This window comes from Mchenga conophoros, linkage group LG5 (assembly GCF_057382185.1).
Source record: "Mchenga conophoros isolate Kocher_MC1m ecotype Shallow Benthic linkage group LG5, M_conophoros_male_GT1.1, whole genome shotgun sequence".
In the NCBI taxonomy this organism is placed as follows: domain Eukaryota; kingdom Metazoa; phylum Chordata; class Actinopteri; order Cichliformes; family Cichlidae; genus Mchenga; species Mchenga conophoros.
The window spans coordinates 11949122-11975675 of NC_140530.1; the positions used below are offsets into that span (position 1 = coordinate 11949122).

At 40.6% G+C, this 26554-nt stretch overlaps 2 protein-coding genes and 1 long non-coding RNA gene across 4 annotated transcripts in view; 1 reads left to right on the forward strand and 2 right to left on the reverse strand.

Annotated features, from left to right (window-relative positions):
- Positions 1 to 494: 494 nt before the first annotated feature.
- On the reverse strand, positions 495 to 14740 carry LOC146573885 (uncharacterized). The gene is made up of 3 exons (XM_085273313.1): positions 14645 to 14740; positions 3002 to 3077; positions 495 to 2878 (listed from the first exon to the last, which is right to left on the reverse strand). The coding sequence occupies exons 1-3, from the start codon at positions 14707 to 14709 to the stop codon at positions 1022 to 1024; spliced, it is 1998 nt and encodes a 665-aa protein (XP_085129439.1). The 5' UTR covers positions 14710 to 14740; the 3' UTR covers positions 495 to 1021.
- Positions 9848 to 26554, forward strand: part of LOC146573886 (uncharacterized) — a 46541-nt gene continuing 29834 nt past the window's right edge. The window contains exons 1-2 of the long non-coding RNA XR_014892442.1: positions 9848 to 10053; positions 10513 to 10720. This is a non-coding gene — a long non-coding RNA (uncharacterized LOC146573886). The remainder of the gene's footprint in view (positions 10054 to 10512; positions 10721 to 26554) is intronic.
- tafa1b (TAFA chemokine like family member 1b) overlaps positions 24648 to 26554 on the reverse strand; it is a 131844-nt gene continuing 129937 nt past the window's right edge. For both annotated transcript variants that reach the window (XR_014892440.1, XM_085273314.1), the window contains one exon: positions 24648 to 25944. Coding sequence is in view for 1 of the 2 variants with exons in the window: in XM_085273314.1 (XP_085129440.1) it covers positions 25927 to 25944 (18 nt within the window). In the remaining variant the exon portion in view is untranslated. The remainder of the gene's footprint in view (positions 25945 to 26554) is intronic.

Consider the following 26554-nt stretch of genomic DNA (forward strand, 5'->3'; position numbering starts at 1 on the left):
TTATTAAAAATACAAAAAGAATGGGACAATAAAAAGAGATTGAGGATAATATGGCAAGATCTGATAACAATATCCTACAATTAAAGAATAAGAACGTGTGGTCTAAAATCACTATGAAGCAAATACATTAGGCTCAAACATGAAAACAGAAATATAGGAAAATATCTTTTAAATAACTACCCCATCGGCTATGTAGTTTTGAAAAAGGGGGCTATGATACACAGGGGTTTTTTTCCATTACAAAAATCAGGAAAAGCCAACCAAAAATCAACCTTCAGCTAAGCAATTGCTGATTTCACAGAAATCCAAAATAAAAGCATATAGGTGTGCCTTATGGCCATTCAATTTAGCAAAAGTCACCATAACCCAGATGGCTAAACAGAACTGTACAAACATAACTGTAATAAAATACAATGATAAAGTAAAACCTGACTTGTAAACTGTAAAATGTGTGCACGATGATAAAACATGCAGGAGATATTGCATATATCTCCTACATGTACTATACACTACATATTGCAGGGGTCTCAATCTCTAATTTTCTGGTGAACCACTACAATACATGTCATCTTTTGACATTACATTAATAAAATTTGACAAATTAAAATTAACCTAATGCATTTTTTAAAGTTGATTTTGGATTCAAATAATAGAAAAAATGAATAAAAGGTGGAAAAACTGCTTTCATTGTTCACATGCACACATGCTGACTGAGGAAATGGGAATGCTTATAAATGGTCTCCAGACTGCCACTCTGAGACCTCTGCAGAAATGCATTTCACAAGTGTTTAGAAAAATATTGCCTCAGTTGTAATAGGAAAACACAGAAACACAAAGAAGTACCTCAAATTGCATTACAGTGGTATTTCACCAAATACTTTTTCTTGGAACTCAGTTTTTAAACACCTGAAACCTTTGCTGTGACATTCACATGGGAACACTTTAGTCTTAGTTCACAACTCAAATATAATCTGTTGTAAAACAACAATGGCTTTTAAGCCATTGTCCGTGAATCAAACCTTTAGATAATGTCCATAACCCACACATTTGATTCCAACACACTGTTCATCTCCGATCTGAAGTCAGGATAGCTGTCATAATTTATCGACAGCTCCAGTACACACCCACATGTGTGTGCCACAGGTCGTCTCTGGAAACCTTTCAGTTCGTTAAACCCAATGATGATGTTCTTTCCCAGATGTAAATCTGAACCTGTGCAAAACCTGAGGAACAAACACAAATGTTCCTTCTCAGCATTCTTCACATATGTAGTTAGATATTTCTGAATCAGCTTCTGGTGAGCCATCATTGTTTCAGGGAAAGTGAGACACTTGAGAACTTTTCTCACAGTTGGTTGGAGGGTTTCATAAACTGAAGATAGATCACAAAGGCTTTCCCATGCAGTGCTGAGTGTTCTTGCCCACTGTTCAATAACATAGGCAGGCTCTTGGACAAGTGTTTTGTGTGCAAGCTCCAATAGGACTTCAGTGGCATTGCAGGCTGTTGGTATCTTTCTGCAGCTGTGGTTATCAAGTATGTCTATAAGTTCTTCTTGGTCCACGGTGCTAAAGTCTGATCGCCACGCCTCTAACAGTGTACGCTCAGAGTCAGGCATGAACTTAAGGAAATTCTCCACAATATCACTCTTTACATATCCAAAGGCAGCTTGTTCCAGAATGGCAGGTGCAATTTTCACAGGCAGATATTTCTCTCTAACCCATCCAAATGCAATGATTCTGCCCACACTCTCCCACTCCGGTTGCCCAAGATCATGCCTTAAGAAGGGCACTTTGTAAACGTTTCCAGTGGTGCACTGGTCATAGAATTCTTTCCAGAATTCTGAAAGACAGTCTCTCACAACTCCCCCATCGTCATGGGCCATTTCAGGTGTTCCATCAGGCAGTAAGACCTGGATTTTGATGTCGACATCTTCAAGGTCCTTATCACTAAAATGTGAAATGAGCTCTGACATTACCTGCCCTCTGTGGACCACCACTACTCTCCTCACTCTCTCACTGGATGGACCAGGTTGTGGAGAAAAAATCAGGGTGTCATCCAAATTTATTGGCTCACTGTCAGAAAAGGGGCCAACAAAAATAATGTCACTGCTGTGAGAAGTGTTAGCGCTTAGAGACTGCGTGGAAGATTGTGGAAGGTTATCGTTTGGAGTGTCTTCAATGTATGTCACATCATGGCTGATTGTTTCAAATGGAGCAGATGTTTGGACTGTAGTGACAGTAAAAGAAGAGGTTTGGTTTTGAGGACTCGCTTCAATTTCTGAAGATGGATGCAAACCTGGGTTGGAGCTCTGAAGGCTGTCATTTTGTTTTTTCTTTGTGGTGAGGTAGAACCTGAGGATATTAAGTATTGTGACATGATAAAGTTCTCCTACTGTCAATGCATCATCGACTATCATCTCTTGATAATCCTTCAGATCACAGTCAAAATCTGTTAAGGGCCCCTGAATGTTTCCTCCATCTGGAAAGAACAGGCCTGTTGCAACCTGTAATATGTCCCTTTTCTTGGCATCCTTGCAGATGTCTATTTTTCTTGTTCCTCCTCCTCGTCTAGCTCTAACCTGCTTGAAAACCTCAGTGTCTTCATCATAATGCATCCATCCTATTTCTATTTTTCTATTTCTCTTCAGAGCATTTCTTTTATGGGTTGTTTGGGAATGCTCTTCTTGCCGTGTGCTACTGCCATCCTCTTCAGATAATTTTCTTTTGGACAGTTTGGATTTCAGCCGTTCAAAAAGCGCTGACTTGCGGCTGCTGCCCCTCCGTCTGCAAAATCCAAATACTGCTAGACGATCACCGTATGATGGCAAATAAGTCTTCAGCTCCTCATCTGTCATTAGACTTATGACACTGGCATCAATCTAAAGATGGAAAAATAATTTAATTTATTGAAACAACCAGCCTTGAAAATACAGTTCTATTTTTAACTTAAGAACAATGAGGAAAAGTTGCATTTCAACCAGTATCTTGTTGGAATTAAGTACCTTCTCATTCTCCAAGGTCTGTATAATTTCCTCAGAGACTTCTCTTTGTTTCAAGAATTCAGTCAAGTCTCCCATGCTGTAAGGAAGGATGTAAATTAAAATTACAAAATTAAAATAAAGCCACCATATTATCGTCAAAGTATCTGTGCCTACCTACATTATGAGCTCTGACTATGGTGGAGAAGTGGGAACTGCATTTTTAAGTGTCCATTTGCACTGTAACTACAATCAGCATCACAATACAGTCAATCCCACATTTTCTCAGTTGTCTGGTTACAGTTTTATTGGTTTTGTTCCTTATTTATATAGTTGTCAGTCATATTCCCTGTTTTGGGTGATTTGTGATTTTGTTTTATACAGTGCTGTATACTTATTACGCATGCTTTCAGCAAAACGTCTGTTTCATCAGACGTAACAGGTGTCATTAGCGTGTAACAGAAACCTTATAGGTACCTTTGGTTAACCCTGACGTTGCATTCTATTCAACTTTGTATGTAACAATTGCTGTCACACTGTTTTTATATACCTTTTATCCAGTTATCATTTGTAGGAAGGCATTCAAAACTGAAGAACCTGGCGCCATTTGTTGTTAATACAGCAGCTCACGACACGATCCAGTTTTGAGTGCGCACCCCTTTGCGCCATATCCTTCCGGGTAACAAGGAAATGACATCAGCCACGTAGATTTCTTATTGGCAGCGCTAACTCGAAATTATTTTCTCAAAATTTCGAGTTAATAACTCGAAATTTCGAGTTAATAAGTCCAAATTTTGAGAAAATAACTTGAAATTTCGAGAAAATAAGTCGAAATTTCGAGAAAGATAACTCGAAATTTCGAGTTATGGATCTTTTTTTTTTTTTTTTTTAGTGGCGGAAACGGGCTTCCATATAAATGTGATCTAACAAAGGTAAAGGGAAAAAATTAACCATGTTTGCTGTTCACATGTCTTGTAATTGGGATGAAGTAAACATCTGTTGAGTAATTTAACATAAAATTGTTTGATAGTGTTAATTTGGAAAGCCAAAACTCTAGCGGGTCCACCAGACCCATGAACACTGGCTGAGTAACAAAAATACGAACACCACACAAGGGTTAAGAAGGAATTTCACTCTTAGCTGTAAGGTCTGGTGGGCAGACAGAATCTGATATAAGATGGGAAGCATCCGAGCATTAAGAAAACCTCATTCAAAATAAAGCTCGCACTTTTAATAAAACAAATCACCTCGAAAAATTGTTACGGCCCAAGCAGCAAAGGCATAGATAACACAGGAAAAATGTCTTCAAAAATGGGCTTTTTAAAATTTTTAACCCCCCAAAAAAGAAAGTTCAAAATATAATTAGCAGGGCCATAAAAGAGGTCAACTAAACGCAACGCTACTCAAAAAGTAACTTCCAGAAACTCAACCAAACAAACTAAACACATGTTAACTCACAAACTGACCTAAACACAAAGACACAAGAGGCACAAAATAACACAAGTAAACTAAAACACCCCAGTTTCTGAAATGCACTTGGTTGGTCCTGCTGAGCAGGCTTGTATTGTCAAAATCCTCAGCTCTTGGCCACGCCCTTTCACCCAGACAGGAAACAGCCACCTCCCCAAACCAGGAAAGATAGAAAATTTGTATAACAGAACACATTTTTATGATATCACTGTTAGGTTTAAGTAAAGACATTAACGAATAACATTATTGAAATAAGTGCAAGCCAAACTAATGAGATATAAGGTATGGACTGATTTTTTTCCCATGTGTGGCAGATGCCATCGCAATAATAATGAAATGTTAAATAAAAATCTTTTGATTTGCCCAGACACGAGTAGTAGATTTAAAAAAAAAAAAAAAAACAGTGACAAAAACAATATAATTGCAGCCTGCTTTGGAATTTGCATACCTGTATTATAAAGTTAGCTCTAAGTTAAGTGTGCAAGTGAGAAATAACTGAAAACAATAGGTGCTCAAATTTTACGCTGCGGTATAGAAGTAGACGCCACTTTATCATGTTATGTGTGTACAGAAAAAAAACTGTGAGAAAATTCATTGACATATACTGTAGGAGCTGCAGGCTTGCTAGAGGAGGTGGCGCTTTTTTCTTTTTTTCTTTTCGTATAATAAATTGCACTGAGAAACAATGCTGGTGCTTTCTGTCCACCAGCTATCCTGGTGCTCTGCAGAATGATTTTTAGACATATATTTTCAGAGTCTTCTGAGCGTAGCTGCGCATCTGCTGGGACTGGCAGCCAGATGCTGTGCCCTCAGCCAGACCTCAGCCCAGATGACAAGCTCCACAAGCCGTGATTGGCGTCTCTCATCGCGCTCTACCCTGTTCACCCTCATAGCTCAGGGCTTTCTGCCGCTCCGGCTGCCTCTGTGCCAGCCTGACAGATGCCCTGTCGGAGCAGATGTGAGTGGTGTGGAAGTGGTGGGGGATGGCAGAATAGAGCTAAATCACTGTGTAATCAACGTGTGTGGCTGGGAGGTGATGGGGGCTCAGCGGGCACGCAAACATTTACAATTGGCCAGGCAGTCCTTGTAAACAGGAGTGGTTGTACAAAAGAGGCAGGTTGAATAATTGATAGCATGTAAGAGGATCTGGCTTTGGGGGATTTTGGAGCATTGATTCTGGCTGAGAGGGAGTGAGAAGGGGAGAAAGTGAAAGGCTTTCCTGGTGCCAACCTGTATAAATGCTTCTCTCTTTCCCTTAGACCCCACCTCTGCGCTTGCCAGGTATAGTTTTTCGTGTCCGCCTCTGTCTTTTTGTAAAGCTTTTCTGTATGAAATAGTGGGTAGGCCCTCATGCCAGTGCCTGACAACAGCATAGCCAGAAACAAACAAAAGAGCAGATGGCGGCAATGAGCAAGAGTGAGAGTGAAAGAATAGAAAGAAATGATAGAATGAGAGGGATGCGGGACGATTTACAAAAGTGAGAGGGAAACAAATGGGACAACCAGGCCCAACAGCGCCAGTGAAGAGGTAGAGGGAATGCACAAAATATGAAAAAAGAAAACCCAAACACTACTAATATAAATGTGGGAGAGTTAACCTAGATGAAAACCCCAATAATCAGATTTTACACACAAAATCAAAAATACACGCACCACATACTGTGGTAACCCCTACATCTCACCAGCTGCGGGGCTCATAAAAAGAGCTGATATAAATAAATTCACCAGCTTGGTTTCAAGCCCTGCTCTTAGTCTGCCAGCAAGCACAAACACACAGGCATGCACAATGCAAATGTGCAGCAACGAACGCAGACGAGAAGCACACACAAGCCACACACAGCCTCTTTTGACTTTGCACACTTCACATTCACAGCATGTCCGCAGACTGAGAAACAAGCTTATCTGTGGTTGTTTCGCTCGAGCTCTACTTTGCAGCAGCAAGAGAAAATGTCTTGAAGTCTTATTCTTGTCTCATCAAACAGAATAGGTATCAAGATGTGGCATTTCACAACACCGGTCACTTGTAAATGTGCTGCTGCCTTGTTATTGTTGTGTAAGTGATGGGCACTCACTCTTCAAATGCAAATTTGTCTTTGAACGAAGTTGCACAGCTGTACCATCAGCTGCTTTGACTGTATATTGCCTGCTTTTATCAGAATCCATCAGAATATTGCACTCCAATGTTGTGCGCTACAACGTTGGAATAATTCATACATCAAAGTCCTAACATATTCACATTTGTCTTCATACTCGAATGGCTGTGATTGCTGCGGTAATTTGAAGTCCTCGGTCTTAAAGTCTTCATGAAACTCTATGCAATTAGCTATTATGGCTATGCTAATGCTTCCCCTCCTCTTGGCAATGGTCTTAGCTTTCCTGTGAAGTTCATATATCATGGGGAAGGTATGAAAATAAGAACCTTTGCTTTTTATTTGCTTTTTATTTGCTTTATCTTTAGTTCAAGTAAGGCCCCCTTTTATGCATGAAGTAACTGAGAACAGTGGGTGGCTTCTCCGAGACAAGAGACATGTGTTTGTTTGGCATTGGGTGGGTGGGTTACATCATCTAACTGTCCGCCTCATGGCCATGCACTCCTCAGTGCTGAAACAAAGACAACGCGCTAAGACCATCATCAGAGGAAATTAGCTCAGTAGCACTGAAAGCGCTCGCTTCTCACAATAGCCAGTGGCCATGCTAAATCATTAGCCTGTCACTTCGTTGGGGTTGAGTCCAATTATTCTCTCAATCCGCCTCCAAACCAAATTGCATTATTGCAATTATATCCATTGCATGACATATTGTCATTGCAAGGGCGTATAAGATGGGAAAAGGAGGAGTGGGGCTAAAAAAAAGAAGGAGATGGAAGGGGGAAATAATTTTGGTGGCATTATCAAGCACTGAGGAATGTCTCCATGTTTGCTAGCTGGCTCTTTAAAAGGGCACATTGATTATGTTTTCTGCTTTAATGGATGTTTCCAGGCTATTTAAACTTCTCTCCCGATCACCCTTCCCCACACTTTTTTTTTCCAAGTAAGATTTTCCCTTGTTAGACTTTGTTATAGGACCAATCCATCTAACTTGTTACATAGATTTTTTTGCTCTTCTTCTCGCTTTCTCGTCACTCTCAGCGTATATCTGCACACTTTTCCCCTGTCTTCCTTTCACACATCTCTCAACACATCTTTTTCTCTCACTGCACCCTTGTCATCAAGCTGTCAGCGCTAATCAGGGCAGGGTGCAGTTGATTGCAGTGCATCAGATCATTATTGAGATCTTCCACTCTGATGAAGTCCGAGGTATAATACAGTGCAGTCCCGTCAGCCCCGTCGGCAGTCATGTTGGAGTTACCTGCTTGTACTGTAGATCACAGCTACTGCCAAGAGATTCAGCGCTGCCACTGGGTGCATCATGCTGAGGTGTTCAGCAGTTACACTGACCGTCTTCATATTCCTACACTCCAATGTCTTACTTGCTACAACTCTACTTTCTTACTATACGATTAAGTACCCCAAGCGAAAGATATTCTTTTGCAGTCCCACTGTTACTTTTGAGATCGTTTAAGACATTTTAAAAAAATAGACTTTACTTTTCAGCCATTATTCTTGTGTAGTCAGCGCTCACGCTACCCTTCTCACTGTCTTTTCCTTCCCTATTTCTTGCACTGGATAACTCTGTGTATGTGTTTGTTAGTGCGCCCTTGTGCCTGTCTGCAGTGAGACCTTGGACCCAGATGTAATTAGACTTGGTAATGATGTTTACAGCTTAAGCCCTCTGCTAATGATAAATGCACTTGACGTATGTAAGTCCAGACTACACATGAAAAAGACAGTGTGGGACATGCCCCATTTCAGTTAGTCAGCCATCACTAATGTATCGTACTTTTACACCCTGGACCTTGTGCACATGAGAGGCATGTTCTCAGAGCTGCTTGGAGTAGCCCCCATTTTGACAGCTAACAAATTAGTCTGTAAATATTCAAACATTCAAACTACAGGAAACATACTGACTAATCTTACACATCACTTGCTGTTTGTTATGCCTGACATATTTATTCTGAGGACTCTTCACCAGTTGATGGCACAGCTCCAGAAGTTGTTGGTCAAATCATTCTAAAAATAATCCTTCTGTTGGTCACAGTGAAATGTCCCTAAGACAGGTGTGGAAATGGACCATGCATTTAACACTGGCATAAAGCCAGAGGCTTGACATTATGAAAGAGAGAGAGATGCCGTGCTATCGAGACTCCTAACCACCTGCTCTCTCTCCTGCCTAGCGGGTCACTATGGACACACTTAGAAGACCTGCACTTAAACTCCTTGGAATCAGAGTCAAATAAATGTCCCCACTTACTAATCCGCTCAGTGTGTGTGTTTCTGTGTATGGTCCTGCGTGTCCTTGTGTGTGCTGAATATACTCGTCTAGCCCCCGGGGAGTGAGATCGTGGGATGGTTGGGGCTAGGTGTAGGGTGATATGACAGCGCTGGGGCGGAGCAGGGCCAGACGGTGCAGCTCCATCTGTGGCCCTTCTGTTCCTTCACTACCTGACCTTTGACTGTCTTTAGGTGTTACATGACAAGGATATCTGAGCCATGGCCCTTTAGGAACACTATTGCTTCACACTCACTCTATACACACAGGTAGCAGTTTGTGCATAAATAAATCACACCTCAGACACAAAGTCATGTGTATGTGTTTGTGTAAAAGGGTGCTTCTGGGTAAGAGGAGATTTTGTAGCGGCTCTGATTCACACTTGACACTGTGCTAAAGAGAGAGGGAAAAAAACTGTCACTTCACAGTGCTAATTTGGGTGTAATATCCCAAAGTCAGCCAATTCACAGAGGAGAGGAGAAAGAGAAAATTAAGCATCTGCTTCATTTCCCTAACTGGCCACAGCCAGACTCATTAACAAGAACTATGCTCATCCAGAGAGGCTCTACTCATAGAAACATGCAAACAGCCAGTTAAAGAACGAGAGTATGTAGCAGACTGTAAAAATCTGCATCACTGCTCACCTCCATTTATAAAGTCATAGAATCCAAGTGAGAATCTTTTAGAGAAATTACACAGCAGATTAGTGCAAACCAATGGTGATTACTTAAAGGAACCCTTCATAATCTAAAATTGAGCGATATTCCTGACAATGCTGTTTATGCGTGCTTTGAGTGAGTAAGAGCATCCTGCATTAACTTCCTAGGTGAGGATGGTAAGCTGCGAGGCCAGCTCAAACAAAGCTCTCTATCACACTGTTGTTGCCTGGCAAGATTTCTGGGTCACTGAATGTGAGAGCTGAGCTCATAACCAAATGGCTGTTGTCGCTGAACAGATGGGATACAGCGACTGTTTGTTGCCGTGGCAATTGCAAAATTTTCAGTTAAGGGGGTTATAGAGAGACACGAGAATCAATTAGGTTCGGATTGGGGCAAAGTTCTTACATTTCATTACTGACAGCCTAATTACAGGGGAATAATGTTCTGATAATTACATTTGCAATAATTAATACACTTACTGTAACAAAAGGAGCGCCGCGAACACACTCATCAGCTAATAGCTTATTACTTAGTTGATACAATCAGCCATTCTGTAACGAGGGATGACGGAGCTACAGAAGTAAGAGCAGAACAATAGAGTTTGCCAATGCAGATGTCTAACATCAGAATATATTCTGAAGAGTCTGAAAGAGTCTGAAATGCATGGCTGTCAGTAAGAAATACCAATGAATCTATTAGCATTTCATGTAAGTGATGAGTGACATAAGCACTCAGCATTAATCTGCGCTAACATGGATTGAAATATTAATGAATACATGAGTGTCTTCTCTTACCTTTGATTCAGCTCTCTGTGTGCTGTATGTGTTTAATTAAGCGCCGAGTTAAAACATCTTTTTTGCAAAACCGATGGAATTCATAAGATTTACCCAAGGCTACCAGTAAACACTGCAGCAAACACTTCAATAAACAAAGCTAGCCTTAGCAAAACATACCCAATGATCCTAAGGGCTAAGACAAGCAAGATGTTTAAGGTTTGTTGAAGGAAGCAAGACTGTCCAATTATGTTCACATTTCACAGATTTCTTTGGGGCAGCGAGGACGGAAAAGATTGAAATAAGAACTCTATGTTCGTCAGTGATCCTACACATCCGTTCTATCGCTGAGGTCCCTGCCAGGCTGAGGGAAGTGTTCATTAGTACAACATGTTGGAGGGACATCAGTGCTGAAGGCAGACGCCAGACACGCCAATCAAGGCCGTGGGTGGACAAGGTCGTCCTTGACTCCAGGTAAGCTATCCTAGTTGTTGCTTTTTCAGCTGAGAAATATGGATCACAGTTTATACAGCTCAGACTTTTTTCAGGTTTTGTGGGAGAGAACAAGCAAATGTCAATGGGCTCCTGCAGAGGAGGTTTATATCGAGTGAGAAGGGGAGAAAGTAGTAAACAGATCATTGATTGCTTAGATTTTAATGTTTGTGCCTAGGTGATGAAAAGGGTGCAAACATAAAACTCCCTGACTGTGTCTTGAAAGTATTCCCTTTAATATCTGCATGCAAATAAACTGAGAAAAAAATAACTACTAAGGGGAAGGTTTTAACATATTTAACTGTTTTAACATTTTACAGTATTTATAACTTAGCTTACATGTTCAATGATCATCGATCTGGTATTGATTTTGTATGTAAATAGCTGCAGTATTACATATATGTAGATGTGTCTCTCTACATATATGTAATACTGTTGCTGTTAGTTAGCTGCAATTTTTCCAGCTTCATGAAAATTATCCTACCATCCCACGCTGTAGCTGGTAATTTAAACCCATGAGAAAAGGCTACATTTTAATTAGTTTTTGCATGCTTGGCAGGTAATGCACAGGAAACCCTGGGTCATGATCAAAGGAACTATAAATGCTTATTAGAAAAAGTTAACGTCATCGATATCCACAGGGAAAGTCATAAACCATCTCCTTATTATTGCTCTCGGACACCTTTGCTTGTGTGAAATGGTGTTGTCTGCAGCAGTATAAATGTTGGAAAAGCCCACGAGACCTGACTGCCTGCCCTGTTCTCAGCTGCCTTGACAGATGTCAACATGTGAACAATTGTCCTTCGGTAAAACTCCAGTGGGTTGGGTGATATGTGTCTATATATGATGTAAGCTTTGGGAAATGCAGAGTCCTTGAGAGTCTGAGGCTTTGTTTGAAAAAAAAAAAAGTGTTATGTTTTCTTGTGATCGCCAAATCTGGTGTAATTTTTAACATTCAAGAGGAAAAGGCTTCAAATAAAGACTAGACAGATGCAGATAAAACAATAGGAATTTAACAAATTTTGCATCTAACAATCACAACATGAAAGATTACAGTTTGTGTCTATTACTGAATATTTACTTACTGCCCTCCAAAGATTTTCTATGAATTTCGCATAAATGCATTTTGAACTGCATTCTGAATTCTGCTCTCGCTGTGTGATGACCGTTTATGTGGTGTCTGTGGCAACTGTGTGTTTTGTCAGTGTCATGTCATGTGTAATGCTAGGCCCAACTTTAACTTGCATGCAATCCTCTCTTCAAATACCTGGGCCCTTTTTCAGCACAGCAATCATCAACCTGGGTATCTAAGCCAGTGTGTGCCAGTTGTTGGTGTCTGTCTTGTAGAATTTGAGATTTTTGTTCAATGTGTCTTTATACCTCAGGAGTGGGCACCCAGAACACCTTGTACTGGAACAGAGTATATGATCCTGTACTCTTTGAAAATGAACTGGTCCAACGCTGAATGGTGTTGGAAATGTTTCTAAAAAAGTTGTCATGAGCAATGATCATTTAAACCCTGTTTTGAATTTGATCAAAGCTGAGCATTTCAGAAAAGTTCACAGAGACAGAACTTCTTTTAACACCAATTTACCAATAGCAGACCAGTTGCAGGAGACCAGTTGCCATAATTTAGAAAGCCTGATGTTGCTTTTTCTTTCTTTAGTCTTTGTCATGCAGCAGTTGTGGGAATTTCTTGTTCTATCTGAGAATTGTTTGGCTTGTTGGTAAGTCCCACAGTAATAATTTTAATATTTTATGAACTAAATTAAATTTCCTAACAACAACTAAATACATGCCTAGCAATTAAATGTTAGGCATATATTTATTGTTTTGCAGGTTTTCTATTAACTCGTGCACACTGTGCTGACCACTAGAGAATACTCCGCCTATATTCACGTGTCAGTGCAATTCACATCTAAAATCTGGTTTATTGCTAATTTGGTAAGCTATAGGAAAACAAAGTCTGACATGTATAAAGTACGGTATATGTTTTTGGATGCTATTTAGGTTTACATTTAAAACATATTAAGAAAAGAGTAATAGTTTAATTTTGGCTATCTTCTAGATTTAAAATGATGGTTCAACAAATCAGATTCAAAGGTGACTGTCAAACAGCAGAGGTAAAATAGGCAGACACATTCAGACACTTTCAGCCTGGTGCACACTGACTGCACACAGTAGCAAGGAAGATGCTTCCTATCAAAGGGCTTTAGACTAGTGCTTTCTTTTCAAATTATGGTCCCTTAAATCACGAGACATCATAATTCAAAACACACATCCTTATTTGAAGCGTCAGAGCTCTTCTCTTCACTAAAATGAGTTGCTTTTTAAGTTGACCTTTTAGTGTCTGCCAGCAAATCTTGTGCATCATTGCAGGAAGCTGTTGGAAGCAATGGAGTGAGTCCTGACTTGATCAGACTATGTGTCTGCCAGTCTGTCTGTCTAGCAGACAGGTATATTGACTTTCATTCATAAGACATATCTCGCCGTTTGCTCAGGGTAAATGTTAGCGCCATGACTATGCTTGACTGATGCTGAATATCTTTCTCAAACCATAAGTAAATAATACCCTCATGAGAAACCCTGGTTAGGTGGCTACTGGCTGTCAGTGGGGCATTCACACCTCTATTACATCTGGCAGGGCATGACACAACTCAGCCTGTTATTTACAGCTGCTCACATTCTGCATGCTGTATTTCTGACAGTCTGGAAGTTCTCCAGCGTCATCCATTTCTCGGGGAAAATATGGAAACAGACAATATTTATCTACTCAATAAATTTACTTAAAGTTACCATCACTTGCTGGACAAAGAAACCATTTTTTTTCCTGTACACTACCACAGTGGGTTTTAAATCAGCCAATCCAGATGTGATTGAAATGCAGATTTCAGCTTTCACTCAAAGGGTTTTACAAACATTTTCTATTAACCAGCCCAGAAACACCAAACGGACACAGACGAAACCCAAAGTGGATGATGACAGAATTATTTCTCTGGTTAAGACACACATGTTCACAAGAAGCAAATCAAGAACACTCTACAGATACATCTAGCACCTTCAGTCACTGCTGTCTACAAACAAGAGACACGGTCATGAATGGAAGTGCAATAAGGTGTAAACCATCGGTTACACTCAGGAACAGGAAGGTCAGACTAGACTTTGTCAGAAAACATCTAAACGAGCCTGCACAGGTCTAAAGCAAAATTAATTTGGATCAGAATGATTGGAAGAGAAAAGTATGGAGAAAGGGAGAAAGAACCAAAACATAGCACATTATCTGTCACATATGTAGGTATCATTATTGAATGGGAATGAAGGGCTGCTGGTGGAACCAGGCCACTGGTATTTATTGATGATGTGACTGCTGCTAAAAGTAGCAGGATGTATTCTGAAGTGTACAGGTCTATACTCTCTGCTCAGATTCTGCCACATTCTGCAAAACTGATCAGGTTCTCAGTGCAAATGCATAACCTGAGTTTCTCAAAGAAATGAGACATTCTTCAATGGCTAAATGAGGCATGTTATTATCACCAACAACAGCAATAATAATAACAATAATCACCATCATAATCATATTGAGTATGTTAGTTTGTCTGATTCAGCCTCTGTAAATGGGGGACTGTGTATAAATAGGTCTGTAATTCTGAAACCTTGTCAAACTCTTGAATTAAAGTTGAAACTAAAACGTGAATCACATCTTAATTATTTGACTTAAAATTCAGTGTGACAGTGTACAGAGGAAAAACTTCATAATTTTGTCTTTGTCTCGCAATATTAGGGATCTAAATGTAAACCCATCTGTTTGTTTTTTATATCCTCTCACTAATATTTTGGATTATTTCTAGCTTGTCAAAATCAAATCATCAATCACTTTTTATTTAAACCCAGGTGTCATCCACATACCTTAAACAAAGACTTGCTGGTGTTTCAGGGTAGGATAACAGAGGACTCTTTTCTGCTTCTTCCATGTGCAAGTTGTACACACTGGGTCAACTGGGGAACCCATGGCGCACCCATGTTTCTTCCTGTAGTGCTAACCATGGTATGTGAAATAGGTGGAATGAAGACACAGATCCAAGAGCAAACACACTTGGTCAGTGCTGAGAGTGGTCCTGTTGCTGAGGTGGGGATCATCCTGTCATCTCTTACGCACTACCTCCACTCCTTCAGTGACTGGAACACAAGTGAAGAGAGATGTAACATCATACAAGCCCATGAGAGTACATCTTTCACCATCTTACAATGCTGTCATTGCAGCCATTCCCCAACTCTCATTGATCAATTGCCAGTGATCAATGGTCTTTAATCAGTGGTTGTTGACGAATGGTCGTGACAATTTGCATATTAATGATCAAGAAACTGACCTCACAGCCCATTGTTCATCAGCGGTGCTAGATTCAGTCATTGTGGAAATGTATAAGGTTGAGGAAACCTGCAGTGAGCTGAGACTGAAGAAGTCACTTGGATGAGTGACAAAACACTGAAAGCGCTACGTCCAGATGAACAGAATCAACTTTTGGGGATTTACTTACCTGGATGATTGAGTATGCACCAAGATATGATCTCAAATGGGTGTAAAAAAACATCCCCTGTCATCTTAGATGGGTTTTAATAAGTTCTTGCATCTAATGCCTAAACTAAAAAAAAACACCTTTTTAATCTCTGCTCAGGGATCATTGTCAAATTACTCGTAGAATGTCCACCAAATGTATATTTTATGAATACGTTGGAGAAAGGCATTTGTGGTTTTCAAGTCATACTTTAAATGCTAAAGACATAAAACCTTGTGGGTGAATCCCAAATATTGTGAGTCCACTGTATTCATGCTTACAAAAGGAGGTTTTCTTATCGGCCTAACTGCAAAGACACTTGTCGGCACATCTTTGCAAGTAAGTGGATAAGGAAAGCATTAATGTGTGAAACCCAGCTGTTTGTGTAGTTGTATTGTGTTTTATTTTGTAATGTTGTTTAGTGGTATCGTGACATTGTTCTCAATCCAGAGAATAAATGGTCCCAGAACAGATAGGGAAAAAATGTAAAAAAAAAACAAAACAAAAAACAGGTAGGTAAATTATTCTCCTATTGCTTAAAAGAAGGATAAGTGTATTCAGGTTAAGCAATAACTAAATGATTAAGTCTTTGATTTATTTAACATGCAGATTCAGCTATCATAAACCCACAGAATTTATTAAAATTGCACAAAAAATGTATTATCTATATTGAATCGAAATGAATGGAAAAAAAAGCATATCCGCAACTTTGCTTGTGTCTGTTTTTCAGTGATAAGGCATGAAATAAAAATTAGCGGGCAAGTAAAAAATGTAATATTGTGTTGAATTCCGTCTGGAAGACTGTCATTGTCATTCTACTTTCTGAGAATTTCTTTGTGAAAAGTTTCTGATCCAAGAAATAGTCAATACACTTTCTGTCTACATCACACAGAAGACTTTGTGTTAAATCCTGAGAAATGTCTCTCTATCAGTATGTAAAGAATATGCAGCACTGTAGGTGTGTCTCAGCACAACCTTGAGATATAAAAGAAGGAAACTGCTTAAACACTTGCGACATGTGTACAATACTCTTCTGTTAGGAAATATCATTAGTAGCATCTACATTCAGTTATGAAACTTATATGACTTCCCAAGTTGGAATCAACTGACTTGGACTTTTGCCATTCTGAGGCTTCATTGCAGCCTTTTGGAGGGCTGGTTTCACTCTCCTGGGTCAAGCCATGGCCCTTCCCAGTCTGCCCATGTAGGATAAAACAAATGAAGGGGAACTAATGGTTTAACCACAATTGCAGTACTCTGGAATTTTTGGAAATTAGTATAGCAGTGTATTGTGGTGCATTTGCAAGTGAACAATAATTTTTCTTGCAGCTGCATTCAGTCCCCGTATTTGTTTGTGCTTGTATGCGGTTGAATGCACGCGGCATAGACACACAATAATGCATTGTATGTAAATTCAAGTAACTCTGCATAGTGTGGGCACATACAAATGACAGACACAATATCTAGGACAGCTACACTGGAATTCAGAACACAGACTCAAATGAACTACGACCTCAAATATTATCATAAAGTGTAGATATTGATAATTGATCGAGTATTTCTCAGTCAGCCTCTGTGAGGCAGAGGGGTTCAACCTGAGGTTCATGCAGAACATCGCAGTTTTTCTCACAATGATCAAGTTAAATGCAAAGCGGTTGGGTTGCATTGTATACAGATGTTCTCGATATTACGTGTACTCTCTGCAGGTGTAAACACAATTACAAACACACTCGCTCCCCCTACCTGTCCCTCCAAATATAACACAAATCAATTAGAATTCACTTGAGAAATTAGTTACCTTCTGTTTGCTTCCCTCCACTAAGCTTTTCATCAAGCATCACTGGGAGAGAGCAGGAGGTGAACCGGATCTTATGATGACAGCATAGCAACATAGACATTATGGTCTGCCAGAACTGTGCTTTGTTTTGGATTGCCATTTTGACTTCACACAGGGACGTCTGCGCTCCCCATTGTTTACAACATTCAAAATTGGTGATCTGGCAGCTGTATGATATTCGTGGCACTTTTCATGTATGAAAACCAGGCATTATCTCGGCTTTTGGTTTACACTGCATCTCTCCGCTCCCTCCCTCTACTCTGTAATCACTGGCTTTTCAGTTGAAACAATTATAAACACACATCATTGAGCGTCATTGCATAATGTCGTTGGACATCGCGTCACAAGAAGAGACCATAACCCAGCCCTTAATCTCTAAGCATGTTGAAATCTTATGATTTCTTATGTTCCTCTGTGCCTGCGAGTAAGAACTGCGGCACTCATCTTCTGTTTTGGTGGCTCAGTGACTAATGCCTCGGCCTTATCTTTTCCTCTTTCAGTGCTTCGATGTGTCATACAGTGTTCCTACCTTCTTAAAAGATCACATTATATCTGGAATGTAGTTTGATTTTTACCTCCACCTACATAAATGACTATACTTGTTGCTTTATGATGGTGGTATGTCCAATTATGGATTAATAAGAATAATGTAACATCAGAGGCTTTGATTAAATTACACTCAGTCCCCTGTCAGCGACTTTGTCACAGGGCTATCTATCCAAAGTCTCCTTTAATCTGATTGCTTCATGTGGATCACAAGTGGATTTTCGTTACTCTCTCAGCCCCCACTTTTCATGTTTTATTAATGTCATATGCTGTCGAGTTGGGTTCTCCTAACTGACTTACCAAGTCATCCTTTTCCTTGTCACAAATCAAATTAGCCCAGGCTGTGATTAATCATCAGGCAGAGCACCCAGTGAAAGGGGGCTGACACCTTATTAATTTCCTTAATTACATCTTGTATTAGGTTTCAGAATCGTCCCGTCTAATTATGCCGCCTTTGACTCCCAAGTCTTTCAACCTGGCTACACAAATAATTTGTGCAACCAGGGGTATTTAAATGGATTTCATTTAATGTAGGCACATGTGATTAATGTAATAAAGATGGGGACAGGAGCGAGTTGTTGAGGTGGAAGATGGTGGAAAATTTGGAAAGGTAGGTTACACGTAAAATGGGCGTTATATCATCTTGTGAAGTTTGAGTTATATTTCCAGTCTTCACTGTAACACTGATTTCATTGCTTTATTAAAGTGAATAAATCGCTGTAATATCACTGGAAGGTTGTTGTTAAGATAGATTTGAATGTATATAAAAGAAACTATTATGATCTGTTTAAGCTCACATGTTATGTTACATGTTATTGGCTCCACAAGTGACAAAACACGTTTTTAAAGGCTATAATTTCCTTCAGATGTAATCTGGAAAATACTGGTATATTGCTTTTTAGGATGTAGTAAAACAAATATCTGTCTGATGCAGCAGAGAGCTGCGCTTTCGGGTAGCGGAAAATTATGAATCAGCTAAATGATCAACGCATTTTATATGAGCTCATGGATAGGCTTGCAGAGCTTTGCTGCCACTGTCATTATTTGTGTTTAGAAGGCAATTCTGGAGGTGCTGAAATGAAAAAAAGAGATTATGTGCCTGAGTGCACGCACTCTGCCTATGAATCATAGGAGAAGGACTGTGCTGTTTAATCGATGACACATTCCAGGCATTCATTTACTAAGTTGTTCATATGGGGAACGACTTTAAGTAGTTTTGCTCTGAGCACTTCAGGAAAATGCACTGCCAGTGTTACACGAAATGAGAGCAGTGGCAGGGGACATTCCTGTAACAGCCTACAGCAGACTGCACCGGGGGATCACAGCTTCTCTCTAGCTGAACCTTATGCACTAATGGTTCGCCGCACTCAAAAAACCCAGCTTTATTTAAAACACACATAACGGCTGATGTCATTTTTATTTTATTTTGGCTTTATGAAAATATAAAAACTGCACAGTAGATTAGACAAGGCAGTTTCACAGCACTGGTCGAGTGTGCACTGAATGTCTCTTGATTAGGATATACGATGAAACCCCCCCAAAAAACCCCTTCCTTCATATTTCAGCAGCTCTATTGACTTTGTCAGTTTGCATTATGAAAGCATTGTGTCACCTACAGGTATTATGTATACACAGGCCTATTTGTCTTCTATCTACTGTCTGAGAGGGAAGACAGACCGAGAGTTAACTTTGCGACAGCTCCCAGAAAAGCTAATACAGAATAAAGATATGAAGAAGCTGTTGTAGGGATGGTGTGGTGTATAATATCAGCTGACATGTAACTAACTGTGAATGTGAAAGTGGTTGCAGCTCACTTAGATTATGAAACTATATGAGATAAAAACAAGATGTCTTAGTAGACGGCACAGAGCCAGAGGGCCACGAGCTGTTTCTAGCTAATAGATCCACGAGGGACAAGAAGCGAACAGGGCACTCGTTGGATGTTATGCATTGTGGCCACGTTAAGTTTGTCTGATTTTCTGTAGCTGTCGTGGTTGTGGTCAGTGGATTGCATTTATATAGCATATTTTTGGTGTTTTTCTTACTGCTCAAAGTACTTTAGGCTGCAAACCCCAATCGCATAGCACTATGAATCTTTAACCACTTTGTATATCTCACATTTACCTACAGGCAATTTAGAATCGCCAATTAACGCAATGCTCTTCCGACTGTAGGAGAACACTGGATCACCCAAAGGAAACCCACACAAGTACAGGGAAAGCATGCAAACTCCACACAGAATTGCCCCAAGAAGGTTCAAATCAAGAAGCGACAGTGCTAACTACTACACCAGTCTTCCACCCTGCTGTACAATACCATAAAGGCAAGCCATATAGAGACGTAGATCTTCCAAAATGCTATGCTATTTCATATGAAACATACAAATATGAGAGTCTATTGCTTAATTTATAGGCTAATTCCAATAACTTCCTTTTAAACCTATAAATATGTAGTTGGAAGCATTGGGTCACACACTGAGATGTTAAAGCTCAGTTGTATCACAACCATGTCTGTGTACAGCCAGCACGTTTGACCATCTATATCCAGTCACTGATGAAGTCTGACCAATAACAAGTATTGTGCCGATGGCACAAGCAGCAGTGTCTCACTTCCAGTGTGGATCAATGGCCGCCGCCTTGAGGCGCAGACACCATTCTATTTGGGATGATAGCTTGGGGGAAAAAAATCAAGGTGGGAAAGGTAACACAAAATAGAAAATACCCTGGCTAGTCATACCCAGGCACTGTCGTGGGAATAACATCTAAATTGATTTCTGCATCATGCTCATCTTAAAATTCCAATCTAGCAGCGAGGTTTGCAATACTGGCTGCTTAGGTAAAGGCATGTGTTCAGCCCCTTTGTGTACTTGTGTGTGTATATGTCAGTTGCCAGGTTAAGGCGATTTTCTGAAGAATGTATGCCACTATAAGGTATGCTTTTATGGCCCAGATAGCACATCATTCACATTCAATTATTAAACAAGATTTCCACACTGGACTACTGGTTGCAATCGTTTTTTAAAGGTATGCCTGCTTGTGTTCTCGGCACTGTATTCAGTCTGAGTTTAGCACCGACGTACTTCATCTGCCGAGGGGAAATGATCGTGTTGAATCTGAATGAGGCATCGTTGGCCCTCCGGGGTGGCTCCGTCTCCTTGTGGCCTAAAGACTGTGTCCTTCACAATCCCTGCTTGCCCTTGTGCCTCTAATTTGCATACCAGAGAAAGAGGCAGCTCATTGGCTGAGAGTGGAATTGGGGAAAGTGGTTCCATCCTGCAGCCATCAGAAAATCACCTTTACCATTAACCCAGACTAAAGACTCTGCTGAGACTGTGCTATATAACCGCTCAGCTTGTACCTGACACAGGAGAGAATAGCAACAATTCACTTTCTGTCTAGTCAGTCCATGGATTTTTATGTGTTATTGTGGATTTTACATACTTGGTGTTCTGCGTCATGCTGTAATCACAAGGATTCACTTTCAAATTCAGAAAAGAGGAACTTTTGTGAGACGGCCTTGAGACATGATATAATGTGGAAGAGACAGATCAGAGAATGAATATGAATTGTAGCAATTTATTTGTGAAAATGTTTTAAATTTATTAGATTATGGCTTAATCGAATTTTAGGATTTCTATTATTCGTGAAAGCCTGTGTGAGGACAGAGCAAGGACTAAACATGTATTTGGTATTTGGCCTTGGTGTATTACTAGCCTAACGCTAGTCTACAACAGTAGAACTGTTAGTAATTTCCAGTTTAAGATTCAGTTTGATCATCCAACGGTACTATTTGTTCAAATTGAACCCACATTTACAGGATAAACCCAATTGATTAGGAAACTCAGGTAACTTAATGGAGAACGAGAAAAATGGAAATTGCATGAACTCGATGACATGGCAAAACTTTTCAGGCAGTGTGTGGGCAAGACAAATGCTCTAGTTTGCCTTTCCATCATCCAAACTTTAGATAAGTTCACTGCAGATATTGTGTGTGTGGGCAGGTTTGGACTGACGGCACAGTGCTTTGTCTCTGGCAGGCAGCCTGGGGGCCAGGCCAGTTGTGAACTGTCTATACAATTGTGGACAAACAACATGAAATTGTATCTGACCTCTCCTTAAAAATGCCAAGGTACAATCTTCTCTGCAATCAAAGCAGCATCTGTCTGTCTATCTAGCAGATAGACAGACAGATAGATAGATCTCTGATATGTATGTCTTTATTTCTTTACTGTATGATGTAATTGAAGCCAACACCAGAAAATAGCTGTGTCGTGTTTACTGGTCTGAATTATAGTACTCTGTGGTGCACTGGACATTTTATGAAAAAAATAACGCAATAAAAAAAAAAACACAAATTCAACACAAACAAACAGCCTTTTCAACCTGTGAGATGTGCTGTGTGTCCTCATCCTGCGTTGTGTCCTGCATGAAAACATTATTTTGCATTTTATAATCATTAAATTTTGAATACTGTGAGATGTACAAGCTAAACTCATGTGACGTATTCGTGTACTCTGCGGCTCGGAACAAGAAGTTAACTCCTCACTCCTTCCAGTTCGGCTCTTGGTCATTTATTCAGAAGTGGCAAACAATTGAGAAACTGTGTGTTTACAGCGGTCCCGCTGTGTGGATTCAGCACTATGAAAAATGCTCTCTGTTTAATGGGAAAGTGTGAACTGTGAAATCTCCCAGGGAGGCTGCTCTGTGACGACATCGGCGCCCCTTGTGGGACATGAAATGTCATCCTCAACGCTCGGCCATTCAGCATGTGCAGCATGATGGATTTTAGTTTGCTGCGTTTTGGGTTGAAATGGGAGACGAAATAAGGTGAAGAAGTGTAAAGGAGCACGGAAATAAATTATCATTATGGCAGCCGCTGACAATCATAGACAGGCTAGTCATTTGGCTGACAAGGGTATTGGTGGTTGGTGGGTACGGTTAAGTGTCATGGGACTAGAACAGTGATGTATTGCATACCCATCAGAGTATGTGCTCATTTGTTACAAACAATGGTGTACAGCAGGGGATTGGTGTGTTTCACTTGAAAGTATGCAGTTGAATCAGTTTCAGCTTTTGTGTGTGTGTGTGTGTGTGTGTGTGTGTGTGTGTGTATCAACTTTGTGTTTTGTCACCACTACAAGTTCTTTTTAAAAAAAGGTGTGATGAACATGTTAGCTGTGACAGTGCTGCCACTGCTCCCATTTGTTGAGTTCAATAATTAAAAGGATTAATTCTACTCTGTCTGATACTGTGCTATTACATTTCATAGAAAATGGGCCACTGGTAATAATGCCCAAAGTTGCAGAAAATAGCTATCATTGAGGGGAAGTTTTAGTGTCATTAAGGATTTTCGAACACTCTTAGTTGCCCAGCTCTAGTGAATGATCATTATAAAGCTGATATTCACCGTGACTCATGGCCATAATGACTGTAATTATAGGCCACAAAGCCCCCACAGGTAAGGAGTGTGCCCTTTCCACAAATTATAGGTTGCTATCCAAAATGATTAAAGAATATGAATGTGATAAAGTGCGAAGACAGAAGTGCCGTCAAAGAGGAGTGAGGCTCTTTATGAAAGCTCCTAAAAGCAGCCAAGCATTTACCTTCTATGCAGGGCAAAAGTTTAGGTTTTACTTGAGATACCCTTGGAAGTTACAAGTGCAAGTTTTATAAACAACACTGGCCGACATCCTGCGCGCACATCTCGGCTGCATGAAAAGGGTTGTCCTTGCTGTCAGGCGTTGATTAGCCATCCAGCGTGATGTGGTCATGGCTGTCTCCCTGTCTCAGTGGGAGGTCGGCAGGACTTGATGGATGTCTCTCTTTTGAGATTGTACAGTCCTGTGGCGTGGGAGGAGGACCTGGCCCCGCTTATTTATTCATGCTGGGCTCCTTTCTGCTTTGTCTAAAATGGTGCAGGACCTCCCTCCACAGCACGACTCCATCATTTCTGGATAGAGCTAAGCAGTGCATAAAAGAGAATGAGAAAAGGCAAAAGGAAAAGCACCTCTTCCGTTTCTGATCCCCAAGCACCTTTTAAGCAAAAAAAAAATCCACTTAGAACTGCATAAGTAGGAAGGGAGAAATCGCTTGATTTCCTACACGAGCACCGAATTTGAGGATAATCTTCACAGTACGTCGTCGCAGGATGTATTTCTCCCAGACTCTGGGTCTAAAATACACACACACAGGGATGTGCGTGTAAAAAAAGACAAACGTTTATGGCAACAAAAAAGCACCCGCAGACAGGTCGTGCATATGCACAAACTCCTCTACTGTTTCATTTTCTTTAGTACAAGCTAAATAAGACTTAAGGACGGCCAATCCCAATAAATAGGAGAAAACAAAGACGGAAATGACCCATTCAGGAGGAGAAAGCAGTCTCTCTCTCTCTCCTTTACTATATTCCCTCATGATTCTGGCAAGACCACTGGGAGATTGATGTCTCTGTCTTTTTCATACCTTCTGTGACTGCTCAGCGAGGCACCGGGCTCCACGAAACTAGCCAAATTCCTAAATGATGAATGTACACTAGTGCATCCACTGGGACAAGAAACGAATCTAATATCTGCCGAGAGAGGAGGTTGATATTGAAAATCATCTGGAATTTTGCCTGGCCTGATATTGGAAATCCTTATTCTAATTGCATGAATGAATTGAATGCTCTGTTTTGATAAATCCACTCTGCCAGCAAGGGAATTATATAAATGAAGCATCACAGATCCGTTTGTGTTTACCGCATGTGTGTGTGTGTGTTTGTGAGTGTGTCTGTGCCCGTAAGTCATTTTCATACCCGTCCTGTGCCGTTCTTGATTGCTTGTTTACTCAAGCAAAAACTCTGTTCACAATGTTAACATATAAAATAAATGAAACTCTGACGAGATCTTCCACCCACATATTACAACATATCAAATAGTCGTAAGAGGAACATTTTTCAAAATATCAGTCACCTTATGGAGAAATGGGAGGCAGCATATCAGTATAGAAAACCATTTTTATTTCTCATAAGGCTGTCCTGTAATGTACTTATAGCTACTGGGGGATAACTATGTTTCTCCTTTGTGACTAATACTTTCTCACTGTCACTTTGAATAAATCATCTCTCTGGTGTGTGTAAGAGGAACATCTACATTACAGACACTCTCACCCGTGACCACTCTCCGCTGCAGAAACGTAATTGTCCTATTATGGTCAGAGTTTCTCTGATGTGTCTGAGGGGAAAGGTCACGGGTGGGTGTTGCTGCTTTCTTTAGTGAGGCAGTTCTATACAGTGTTTTCCTCAGCTTTACTGAAACAACAAGCGCTTTCTGGAGTAACCAAACAACATTGCTGAATGACAAAAGTGAGCAGAACTTATTTTTATGATTCCGTTGTGGCTTTTTCCCCCAATGCGAAGCAGTCCTAGACACACCGCACCGTGACGACAGCCTCTGGCTCACGTTCAAGGGTTATTCAGGATTCCAACACGGGCTTGAAATCTGTAAATATATTTTTCAGCTTCTTGGATCTGTCAGCTTAACATGTAATGTATTTATATATGTGTATATATACACAAATTATCTTACATACAAAGAAAAGAAGTGCTCATGAATTTACACTGGGCATGCCCACCAATAAAAGTCAGAATGTTCGTCGTGGAGGATGAGCGTGAGGCCATGGGGTTGACCCTAAAGCCTCTCTGAGAGTCTTCATTAATCGACCTTTCTAGCGGTAACAGCTGACAGTTTCCTCGGTGCAGCCACAACAAAGCGATCAGCCTCAGGTAGTGAGTCAAATACAAATGCTTTCCACACAGAAATAAAAATAAACCGACGTAATTTCCCCCAATGTGCCCTCAGTTCCACAGATTCAGGTTCAGGTCTATGAAAGTTTGCCAACAAGTTCACCCTCAGATGGGCGGGGAGAACGTCTTCAAATTATGTTTTAACAACCTCTAAATAGCCCCTGCTAAGCTGCTTCAGTTCTGAATAGGGAAACAGAGTGAGGGAAGAGTAGGTCAGAAACTGGCCACAGCTGTGTGGAAGAGGAGAGTCACCAACATGGAGCTCATTGATCAAACACGGGATTAGTCTGGTTTCAAATCCTTGGCACCACGCGAGCAAAGCTGTTTTATCTGGGTGGATATCCTTTCTATGGTCCCAGGTAATCCAGTCAGTAGCCGTGGATGTAATAGTTTTAGTCCATTCGATGAGAAGAGAAAGGGTACATGAGGGGAAGGAGCCTGGCGCTGAGCCCTGCAATGGGAGCTCTCTGTTAGGTCCTGGGATGAATCTGCAACACAGAGGAAGAAGAGGAGAGGAGAGAAAACACACATATGCTTAGATCGAACAAAGGCATACAAGTGTGTGAGGATTAGACCCCGAGGAATTGCTTCGTTCGCACGTTTAAAAAAAACAACCAAAAAAACGAGGGGAGTCTTTTGAGCTGTGGAGGCTTTGTACAGCCCCGTCTCACCTCCTGATTTATGCTGTGACAGAAAACGGAAAAACAGACAGCTTATATGCTTGGAAACCACACTGAAGATGGAGGGTTATTTGGCATTTTTATGTGTACCAGGATAAATCAGCAAAATTCTTTGCATAGGAAACCCTGGTGTGTTTCCATGCTGTGCATGTCTGCTTCATGGTATAATTTTTAGCATATTTTTGCCTTTAACATTGAGCAGTTTTGCAGGCCCCCTCACAGCCTGCTGCAGCACCTTCATTTGAACCTTAATAGTCAGCCAGCCAATTTCAAACGACCTGATAAAATAACGTTGGCTTTTCTAAATGGGATTGGGGGCCCCTGCTGTGGAGTCTGAGCTGTCTCGCCATGACTCTGGTTCAGGGACTCTTATTCAGCCCCAGTTGCAGATCTGGACACTTTTCAATGCTCCGTTGTA